Source organism: Portunus trituberculatus, chromosome 35, assembly GCF_017591435.1.
Source record: "Portunus trituberculatus isolate SZX2019 chromosome 35, ASM1759143v1, whole genome shotgun sequence".
In the NCBI taxonomy this organism is placed as follows: Eukaryota; Metazoa; Arthropoda; class Malacostraca; order Decapoda; family Portunidae; genus Portunus; species Portunus trituberculatus.
The window spans coordinates 9,045,522-9,056,159 of NC_059289.1; the positions used below are offsets into that span (position 1 = coordinate 9,045,522).

Below are 10,638 nucleotides of genomic sequence, written 5' to 3' on the forward strand. Positions count from 1 at the left end.
GTGTGTGTTTCACTGTTTGAACTGCTGCAGTCTCTGACGAGACAGCCAGACGTTACCCTACGGAACGAGCTCAGAGCTCATTATTTCCGATCTTCGGATAGGCCTGAGACCAGACACACACCACACACCGGGACAACAAGGTCACAACTCCTCGATTTACATCCCGTACCTACTCACTGCTAGGTGAACAGGGGCTACACGTCAAAGGAGACATACCCAAATATCTCCACCCGGCCGGGGAATCGAACCCCGGTCATCTGGCTTGTGAAGCCAGCGCTCTAACCACTGAGCTACCGGGCCGTGTGTGTGTGTGTGTGTGTGTGCGTGTGTCCTTCTTACATTATAGTTGAAATCTGGTTTAAAGAATGTCATCTTTAAACCCAGACTTTTCATGTTTTATGTTGAATTTGCACGCATTCGTCAAGGTGTACATGATAGAACAACCTGGTAGATAATTACAATGTTTAGCCATCACTCGCTACTTCAAAGCTCGACATAATGTTAATTATGCCATGCATGTTTACTCAAAACTTATTTACTTACACACATATTAGACCATCTGCCACTTTATTTGAGACATATGCCATGCTGTTGTTGATAAGGAAATATTCCTTTGCAGGCTAGAACTACCAACCAGTAATTTCCGTCCTTGACTTTCTCTTTTCCTTTCCTCGAAGATGGGGAAAGCCCAGCAGGAGCATCTTTCATACAGGTCACCTTGTACTGGCTGTTGTTACTGATTAGTCCTAATTTCGTAAGGTGTTTTGATCGATCTTTTAGCGATTAATTTATATTTAAAACTTTCTTGGCTATGTCCATCCTTTCTACGACTTCACAATATTTCCCTACTTATACTTTTAGGTAGTTCAACATGAAAAGAAAAGTCTCAGCAGGTATTCTTTAGGTCAAGGGGACGATAGTTAAAATTACTTTATATAGTTGTGCTGCTTTTGCATTCATTTGTAGCATGTTAATTACATAGCGTCACATAATTGCTGGCAACAAGAGTGGCGAGTATGGGCTCCAGCCGGAATGCCGGATGCCGTGGCTTGAGGTGCACCACGCTCCTTTGCCGTATGTGTTGCATAGGCAATAATTTCAAACAATAAACATCAAGTAAATTCTGTGTATTTAGCCGAGTGAAAATAGTATAGCTAAAATTGCAAATGTATATTTAAGGTAAAATATTAATGTGGTGGCAACATCTAGCAGCGGTCAGGTAACCACAGCGGCCGGCCAGCTGCTAGTGGAATGGATTAGTGTAGGTCGAGTCGGCACAAGTGGTGGGTGTGTCCAAGATAGCTGACGAACAATAAGAAATGCGTGCTGGGTAGTAGTAAATGTTAGGATGACGTCTAGCGTGGTGCACAGCAGCATGAAGAAGGTGGTACGGGTAGGGTGTGTGTTGCGGCGCTTGGTTTCAGGAGGCGCCGTGAGGGTGTGTGCTTCCTCTACCTCGCCTCTTACACCAGCGACAGGTGGCGGTGGTGACCCGTTAGGCTACGGGAACATACCGCCATACTCCAGGTGAGATATGTACAGTACACCTCAGGAAGGTTGAGTGGGTGGTAATAGGGAGTGCCCAGGGATTATTTCAATATTGGGCTGTGAGCAGTGTCATGAATTAAAGGGCCATTTCCTTCCCCCATTGAACTGTAGGCATTCTTAATATACACCTCCCGCCCGCTCTCCTCGATTCCCGGCTCTCTCTCTCTCTCTCTCTCTCTCTCTCTCTCTCTCTCTCTCTCTCTCTATATATATATATATATATATATATATATATATATATATATATATATATATATATATATATATGAAGCCACGCTATTGGTCAGCAACACACACACGTGGCCATATGGCAATATCGTAATAGGTAAAGTACAGAATAGGACCTCCCCCTTTTCCTCCATCCCACTCCCCAACCAGCAAGCTTTGGGGATTGGATAATCGGGGGTTTTATGGGGGGAAGCCGAAAGATGCGAGATATGGCGATCAAAAAATCTAAAGACTTCAAACAACCATTTTTTAAGGAAATTTTTGGAAAATGTAAAAATTCATGGATAACTTTCGCCGAAATTATCCTAACCTAATATAATACCCTGCTAGCGGACCCTCCCTTAAACTATCCTTGGCTAACCTCACAGCGTCACTAGACACAGGGTGCGCACGCCACACTCACCAAGACGTGAACACACCCACTAATTGGTATACCTTCATACATGATTGATTGTTGTGGACTTAGATTCTGCAGGCACCAGAATATTCATTTAATTACTATGGCCTTACAAAAGCCGTTCCCACATTAAAACATCACATACATGTTTGTATAGTAAGTATTCTATCAGTAAAACTCCAGAACCACTGCTCCCCAGCAAGCTTGGGGAACTGTGGGAAATCGGTTTTTGGTTTTTTTTGGGGGGGGAGCCAAAAGAGGCGAGATATGGCGATCCAAAAAATCTAAGGACAAAAACCTAACCTAATGTAACCTAACCTAACCGGAGGGGCTGTGCCCCCCCGTACCCCCCTACAACACTAACTTAACCCTAACATAAACGTAACCTAACCTAGCCGGGGGGGGGGGCGCGGCCCCCGGACCCCCCTACAACACTAACCTAACCTAACCGGGGGTGCTGCGCCCCTTAACGAAAGGATGAAGGTCCTGGCTGGTCCTCTTCTCGATTGTACACTGACTTGCATCGCAGGAGTGATAATTTCCCAGTTATCAAATTCGCAACCTTTACAACTAGTGTCACTGGTGGCCATGGCTGAACTGCTCACACAGATGTCTGCCCAGCTGTGCCCCGCCTAAGAATACATATAGCAAATTCCCATTGGTGCAGCTTGTGCTGTTAAGAGGTGGTGGCACATCATTGGACAAAAGAACTATAGACACAATAAGAATTCTGTTCACCAGTTACCCACAAACCCCAGCTAGAAACAAATGATAGACACAATAAGAATTCTGTTCACCAGTTACCCACAAACCCCAGCTAGAAACAAATGCAAGTCAGTGTACTGCTCATTTCCGAGTGTGATGGAGCTCCGTGGCTCGCTGCAGCTTGCTGGACTTACAGAAAAACAGAAAACTTGCCAAACACACCGCATTTGAAGGCTTGTGTACGACACACTAAGGCCGAGCACTCACCAAAACTCTCACTGATGGTAAACACGTTACATAAACTGCACTGTGCTGTACATATTATACAGATCGGCGTGGAGCAGTGATTCTAGAGAAGAACCATTCTATCACCTTGCATGGTTGTTTCAATGATTAGAAAGGAGGTGCCGTTCTTTACATTTTCCTCCCATTATCTTTCTATTCTGTTTTATTTCCATTTCCTACATTTATTATCAATTTCCTTTCTATCTCCTGTTTTAATCCCATTTCCTCCTTTTATTATATTTTCTTTCTCCTTTCCTTGTTATTGCATGGTATCATGCATGTGAAGATTGAAGGAGTCAAGAATTGAGGAGAGTGGGCAGGACGTGTATATTTAGAGTGTTACTACACCTCAGGAGGACGCTCCCATCTTTAAGTATAGGGTGGAGGTGTTAAGGACGATATTAGTAACTAGTAGATGTTCCTCACTTAGCTCCAGTCTAGGTCATGCATCCAACCAGTGTTAGGGCCACCCTTCCTGTCATTACTCTCTATCAGCAAGTATAGTATGAGGATGTTAAAAGCACTTGTAAAAGCTGAAGGATTAACAGTTTGATATAGCTATCTTTATCTCTGACCAACCCTAGCAGTAAACAGTCATACTAGTATCTAGCCAATTTGCTATTATGTAAATAATATGTAGTCATCACATATTGACATTGAGCTCTTAATTACATCTGTACCTTCTGCATTGATTAATAAGAGATACCACTCAACCCTTTCAGCTTTCTCTTCCAGTTAATGTAGAATGGATGATAAATTCTACCATTGAGAATTTCTTAATTTCTTCTATCAGGATGAAGAGTAACTACAGCTCAGTTCCTCAGCAAAAGCCAGACTGGAACCGGGCTGTGAGTGATGCCGAGAAAATAGTGGGTTACCCAACATCTTACCTCACCCTGCGCTCCCTCCTGTCTGATGAAATGTCAAATATTGCAGTACATATGAGGAAATTGGTAGGATCTTCACATCCACTGCTGAAGACTGCTAAGTAAGTGGCTACATGAATGGTTCACATGCACTAAATCAGGAAAGGAAAATCTCAGTTAGGCTTGTCACAGACTCAAACAAGCACAGGATGTTATCTCTCTCTCTCTCTCTCTCTCTGTGTGTGTGTATATATATATATATATATATATATATATATATATATATATATATATATATATATATATATATATATATATATATATATATATATATGAAAGAGGTCTAGCTATGGGGATAGAGAGAGAGAGAGACAAGCATTGGGATGTAGAAGAGGAGAGAAAGAAGGTAGGGCTAAAGGGGATATCACACTGGCCTATGATATGCAGAACAAGAGCATCCACTCCAGATAGCTGGAACTTTTCTGAGATTAGCGGAGCAAAGCTGGGATGGTTTCACATCCATTCCAGTTCACTGTATGCTATCCCAATGAAAAAATAAACATAAGATATGTAATAAAACCCTCCTATCATTCAAACTAAAAAGAATGTACCTAAATTTTTCATATTGGAATATTGAATAATATTTCATCAATCTAGAAAGATGAAATATATGCATATCATGTAGATAGTTTGGGCTCATGGCAACCATCCCTGACTCCAAAAGTTGCTTTTGTGCACCTCTTGATTCTTCTATAGTTTCTTTTCTTCCTTTTCTTCAATAACTGGAAGTGCAAATGCAATTCCAGCATGAAGCACAGGTTGAGATATAATTTTGTTCTGGTTTGTTTTGATTAGGCTTGGTCTTGGTTGTTGGGCCATTTGCCTAGCATAACAAGAATGCGGGCAGTTTTTGTGTGATAATGTTCCTGGTTTCACACCAAGAACCATGGCCCATATTCTGCGTATCATAGGCTAGTGTGATACCCCCTTAAGATTTAGGTCACCAGCAGTTCTAGCCTTTGACAGCTGTTATGAAATCAAGATGAGATGACAGGTGTTGGTTTTGTTAAAAATGTAGGTAGGAAAGCTACTTCATCAGATATGGATCCATCCATCCATATATATCTAGGTCTTATTTAGCAATATGATATAAAACCAATTTTTTTAAAGCATTTTTTGGGGCTGCATTTTTTTTTTCCCCAACCTTGTCAAAGTCAACACCATTATCTGGGTTTCCTCCTTGCTAGTTCTGGGCCTCTCATACATCTTTCTCACCTTACTTACATCATCAAGCTCTTTGTTCTCTTGCATTACTGGAAATGAACCAAAGTTCAGTATTTATCTTCCTCCACCAGACGGCTGATATACAATGGACGAAACAACATGCAGACAAGAGGCCTCATTGTGTTACTGATTTCTAAGGCAGCAGGCCACCTCAACCCAGAAGAGCTAGAGCAAGATCAGCCTGCAGGTGTCTCCCTCAGGTTAGGCTGCAGACATGCCAGGCTAACAAAAGATGCTTTATAATATCTATGTAATGTACCTTTTATGATATGCTATGTATGTATTGAAAACATTCAGTCAGAGGAAATAGAATTACACATCTGAATATCTTAATGACCTGGAATCCCTATGTGGGATTTACAAGTGTCAGTGCTAGTGGCCAGTTATAAGGCACTGTATCTCCATAAACATTGCAGTCAACGAAGTTTGGCAGAGATCACCGAGATGATTCACACAGCCCACTTAATTCACAAAGGAGTGGTCAATCTGTCCCCAACGGTGTTTGATGGCACCACTCTGCAAGACATGGAATTTGGAAACAAGATTGCTATTTTGTCTGGAGATTACCTTCTGGCTAATGCTTGTACAGGTCTGGCCACTCTCAGGAACACCAAGGTTAGTTAAAACTAGGTAGTTAGTTCCCTTAACTTAAGCTTTCATCTTTTTTCATAATTCATTAGGTGCTGAAATCATTATAATAAAAGAAAACTTCCTACTCAGTTTAATTTTTAGGATTTATATAATAATTAGTATACTATATAGTTGATGTTTACTAAAAGATGTGGTTTGTGCTGTGTGGTCCACACAGCTTGATGGTGGAAACCTGTTCTTCCCAAGGCCACAATAAGATTTCCCTTGTTTCCTCTTTGTATGCTCATTGATTGTGGTTGTTTTTGTCTTCCCAGGTTGTGGAGCTGATCAGCACTGCCATCAGCGACTTCATGGAGGCAGAGTTTATTGGAGACCGAGACAATCAGGGAAACCCAATTCCAAATGAAACTATAACCATGCAAGATTGGAATGAAAAGAATTTCCTAGCTGCTGGTAAGCAGTTGTCAATAGTGGCTTTTAAGTTCTATAAACAATTTCTCGTTGAATACCAATCTACAAATAAGTCAAATGACAGAGTTACAGTAAGCATGAATGCAGCAATCATTGATGATCATAATTTCTCTAAAATCTTTTTACTGTTGGATGATACAGGGATTTTTGTTCTTCAGGCAGTCTGATGGCCAAGTCATGCCAAGCCACTCTGCTGTTGGCAGGCCACAGTGAGGCAATGCAAAAGAAGGGCTTTGAATTTGGGAAGGAGATTGCCCTTGCTTGGCAGGTGTGTAGCTACTTCATAGTTGTATGAAACCAGTAGCTTGTTAGAATTATTTTATCATAGCTTAAGAAAAATTAACTCCATACATTAAAGTATATTGGCAATCTTTTCTAGAATTCTAAATATACTTGAGCATAACAAAGCCACTTTAAGTAGAAAAACTTTCGAGATGGTTGGAATCATATAATCTGACACAGATGAGTATTGAGGCGTAAAGTTGGTTAGCTTTTACCAGATGTCTCCATTCCTGGCCTTCCTTAAAATTGAGTACTTGGTATCTTCATCTTGCAGGTCTACAGCGACCTCCAGCCCTTCACGGACTTATACCGTCACCCTCCTGGGACTGCTATTGACCTTACTTCGGCTCCTGTCATTCTGCATTTGCTGCATGATCATTCCCTGCTGGACTATGTAGCAGCTGCAGGGAACTCCATGGAGAACTGCGACTTCAAGAAGGTTGGTGGATTTTAGCATGTTGATTTGTACACCATATTTATCTAAATATTTTGTGTAAAGCATTCACCATAGATCTGAACCATTCACCATGGATCTTGTAAGATTAAAATCAAACATTCTTTCTGTTGACAAGTTTTGTTTCCACAGATCCACCAGGTCATCATGAGTGGGAATGCAGTGGAGGAAGCCAAGCAGTTGTGTCAGTTCCATGCCCAAGCTGCACTTAATGTTGTGCAGGACACCTTTGAACCCTCAGATGCCTGCACAGCCTTGGAGAACATCATAAATGCTCTCAAGATTTATTAGCACACACACACACACACACACACACACACACACACACACACACACACACACACACACACACACACACACACACACACACACACACACACACACAGCATAGTGTAGTGATTAGCACACTCGACTCAATCAAGAGTCCTGGAAAGCAGCGAGGCAAATGGACAAGCCTCTTAATGTGTGTGCCCTGTTTACCTAGCAGTAAATAGGTACGGGATGTAACTTGAGGGGTTGTGGCCTCTCTTTCCCGGTGTGTAGAGTGTGTTGTGGTCTCAATCCTACCCGAAGATCGGTCTATGAGCTCTGAGCTTGCTCTGTAATGGGGAAGACTGGCTGGGTGACCAGCAGGTGCAACCGAGGTGAAACACACACACACACACACACACACGAGCATAAAGCCCAGGCCCTGTAAAACTACAACTAGGTAAATACACACACACTCTCTCTCTCTCTCTCTCTCTCTCTCTCTCTCTCTCTCTCTCTCTCTCTCTCTCTCTCTCTCTCTCTCTCTCTCTCTCTCTCTCTCTCTCTCTCTCTCTCTATCCCCACAGTAGGTTTACAAAATAGGGACTTACCATAGCTTCAGGCATGAAAGGTGGTAATGGTTAAAGAATCTCATTCATAATGGCCTTGTTTAAGTATGCAATGAAATGTACTGGGCAGGCATGTATTGCCATATTGCTGTAAGTGCCTTGAATGTTTCACTCCTAGCTTAGAACTACAAGACCACACAGCTTGGGAACAAAACTACTCAAAGCAGTTATATACAGTACTGTAGACCCTCAGTAACTTGGACTAATAAGGGGAAAGGTTAGCCCAACAAATGCAAATGTCCGGCTTATACGAATCACCCATTCCCGCACACACTTGATCGCATAGTAAGAAACTGAGGAAGGGAAGATGTCTGAGAGATGTTAAAAAATATAGTTTCCTGCAAAGATGTGTAGAGGCTTGGAACAGTTTGAGTGAGGAAGTGGTGTCCGCAAAGAGTGTACATAGTTTTAAAGAAAAATTGGATAAGTGTAGATATGGAGACAGGGCCACACAAGCATAAAGCCCAGGCCCTGTAAAACTACAACTAGGTAAATACACACACACCCACACCAAAGAAAAAAATGCAGGATTTATTTAATTTTGGGGAATTTAAAATTTTGGGATTACAATTGTCTCTTCGAAACTTTCAGACCTTGAATTATCAGATGGTGTAGTTTACTTTTTGATTATTAAATACCCTTCCTACCAGGAGGCCATTTTTAAATATATTGTGTGGTTGTGTCATATAGCCTGACTCGCTCCCTACACAGTGTGTGGCCAGGCGTCAGAAATAACATCCTTACAGGCTTAAGTTGAATAGGATTATAATTGGAAACTTCAAGAGAAAACAACAAGAAACAAACAAACATGTATCATTGGGAGACAGCTGGACTTTGAATCCTTGCCTCCCCTCTCCCCTCCATCTTGAGTGTTATCTCCCCATCACCCCATCCCTCACTGCCACCCTTCTCCAACATCCCTCTTCATTATAAGACTGCTATTATCTTTTCAAACACGTTTTTCTCACTACCTTCATCATCATCATCAATATACATTACAATAACACTATTACGAATGCTTATGTTGAGATAGAGGTATAAAGCTTTACGGGTGGGCTTTGAGATAGGAGGTACCCCAAAAAGTATCCCCTTTAGCCCATAAAATCCTGTGAAAAACCCACATGGTAAAAAAAAACTGGACCAGACAAATAATAAATACAGTGGAGACTCAGTGCTTGAATGTCTAAATAGTCAAACGCAAAAGTTAGACCATACTAGAAAAAATACCTATTAGTCGAACATCCGTCCACGTGGCTGTAAACAAAGGGTCTATCTTCCTGGCGCCTCATGCGCCCCACCAGCTGGCCACTGCAGCCAGTTGATCCTTTGCGGTCGTAAGAATAACATTGTCCTGTGCTTTCTCTCTGGAGTTATTTTTATTTATTTATTTTTTTTTTAATCTTTTTTTAAAGCTTACAATGGCACCGAAAAGGCTTGTGAGTGCTGAGGATAAGCCTAAAAGAAAGAATGTAGTGACAACCATTGAAAGGAAATAGATTATTGATAAATACGAGAAAGGAGCAAAAATAACATCTTCCAGCTTAGTACGTACTGTACTGTATGGCTAAATCTGGAGAAGTAAGCTTAAAAGAGCTGATGTGGCAATTGGTGTGAAAAGACAATCTAAAAGACTTGTGGCAGTGGAAGAAATTGTTGATTGGAAGGATAAACGAAAAGCAGATGGCTGGTGATTCTTTGTCATAGGGCATAATTTGTGTGAAGGCTAGGCTGCTGCATCTTGATCTTATTTATGATATTACATCTGACTACAATGATGATTTTAAAGCAAGTAAAAGGGTGGTTTGGGAATTTCAAGAAAAAACTGGAATTCATTCTATTGTGAGGCACAGCGAGGCCACAAGTGCTGACAGTTGCGGCTGAGAAACCTGTGCCTGAATTTATGAAATTTGTGGATAAGGAGTGCTTAAACCCACAACAGATCTTTAATTTGTGATGAAACTGGCCTGTTTTGGAAAAAAAAAAAAACTACCAAACATGATCTATATAAGAAAGGAAGAGAAGTGTTTGCCAGGACACAAGCCCATGAAAGATAGGCTAACCCTGCTTCTGTGTGTCAGTGCTAGCAGCAACTGCAAAATTAAACCACTATTTTTTTTCTAAACTTGAGTTTGGCAATGGCTGGAACGAATTACCTGATTTACAGGTATCAATAGTCGAACTTTACTCAGCCATTTGGAACAAATTAAGTTCAAGTATTGAGTCTCCACTGTACTTCACTTATCATTATCTCACTTCAACACACTAACAACAACTCAAGAGTGCCCAGTTCAGTAGTACATCAGCAGATTGCCGTGATGATGTTGATGGCACCTTCCCAATCCTCACGGACGAGTGAATATTATTATCTAGAAAAGTGGAGATCTGATGCTGATCTTATCATGCTCCAGGAAGTCACTATTGTATAAACAATCATGTGTGAATATTTCATGTCAATCAGATGAATACAAACAGCAAAACAAAGACAAAATTATGAAAAATCATTAGGAATCAGTATAAATTCTGAATAGGATATGAAATACAGGAAAGTGAAACAAAAGAAAATGGATGAGCAGTTCAACTTGGACTTAGTCCTCGGGGTCAGTCAGAGTCTGACATCACGAAATCTGAGTTATTGAGGTTCAACAGTAC

At 41.2% G+C, this 10,638-nt stretch overlaps 1 protein-coding gene across 3 annotated transcripts; it reads left to right on the plus strand.

Annotated features, from left to right (window-relative positions):
* Positions 1–290: 290 nt before the first annotated feature.
* LOC123513125 (all trans-polyprenyl-diphosphate synthase PDSS2-like) lies at positions 291–7,579 on the plus strand. 3 transcript variants are annotated; one of them, XM_045270016.1, is made up of 9 exons: positions 291–1,527; positions 3,957–4,151; positions 5,385–5,513; positions 5,730–5,928; positions 6,219–6,357; positions 6,534–6,643; positions 6,932–7,096; positions 7,244–7,444; positions 7,497–7,527. In XM_045270016.1, the coding sequence occupies exons 1-8, from the start codon at positions 1,349–1,351 to the stop codon at positions 7,400–7,402; spliced, it is 1,275 nt and encodes a 424-aa protein (XP_045125951.1). In that variant the 5' UTR covers positions 291–1,348; the 3' UTR covers positions 7,403–7,444; positions 7,497–7,527. The 3 variants fall into 3 exon arrangements, with proteins under 3 accessions (XP_045125951.1, XP_045125950.1, XP_045125952.1); XM_045270015.1 differs by having other exon boundaries at positions 7,244–7,579; XM_045270017.1 differs by lacking the exons at positions 291–1,527; positions 7,497–7,527 and adding an exon at positions 3,050–3,162 and having other exon boundaries at positions 7,244–7,491.
* The last annotated feature ends 3,059 nt before the right edge of the window (positions 7,580–10,638 follow it).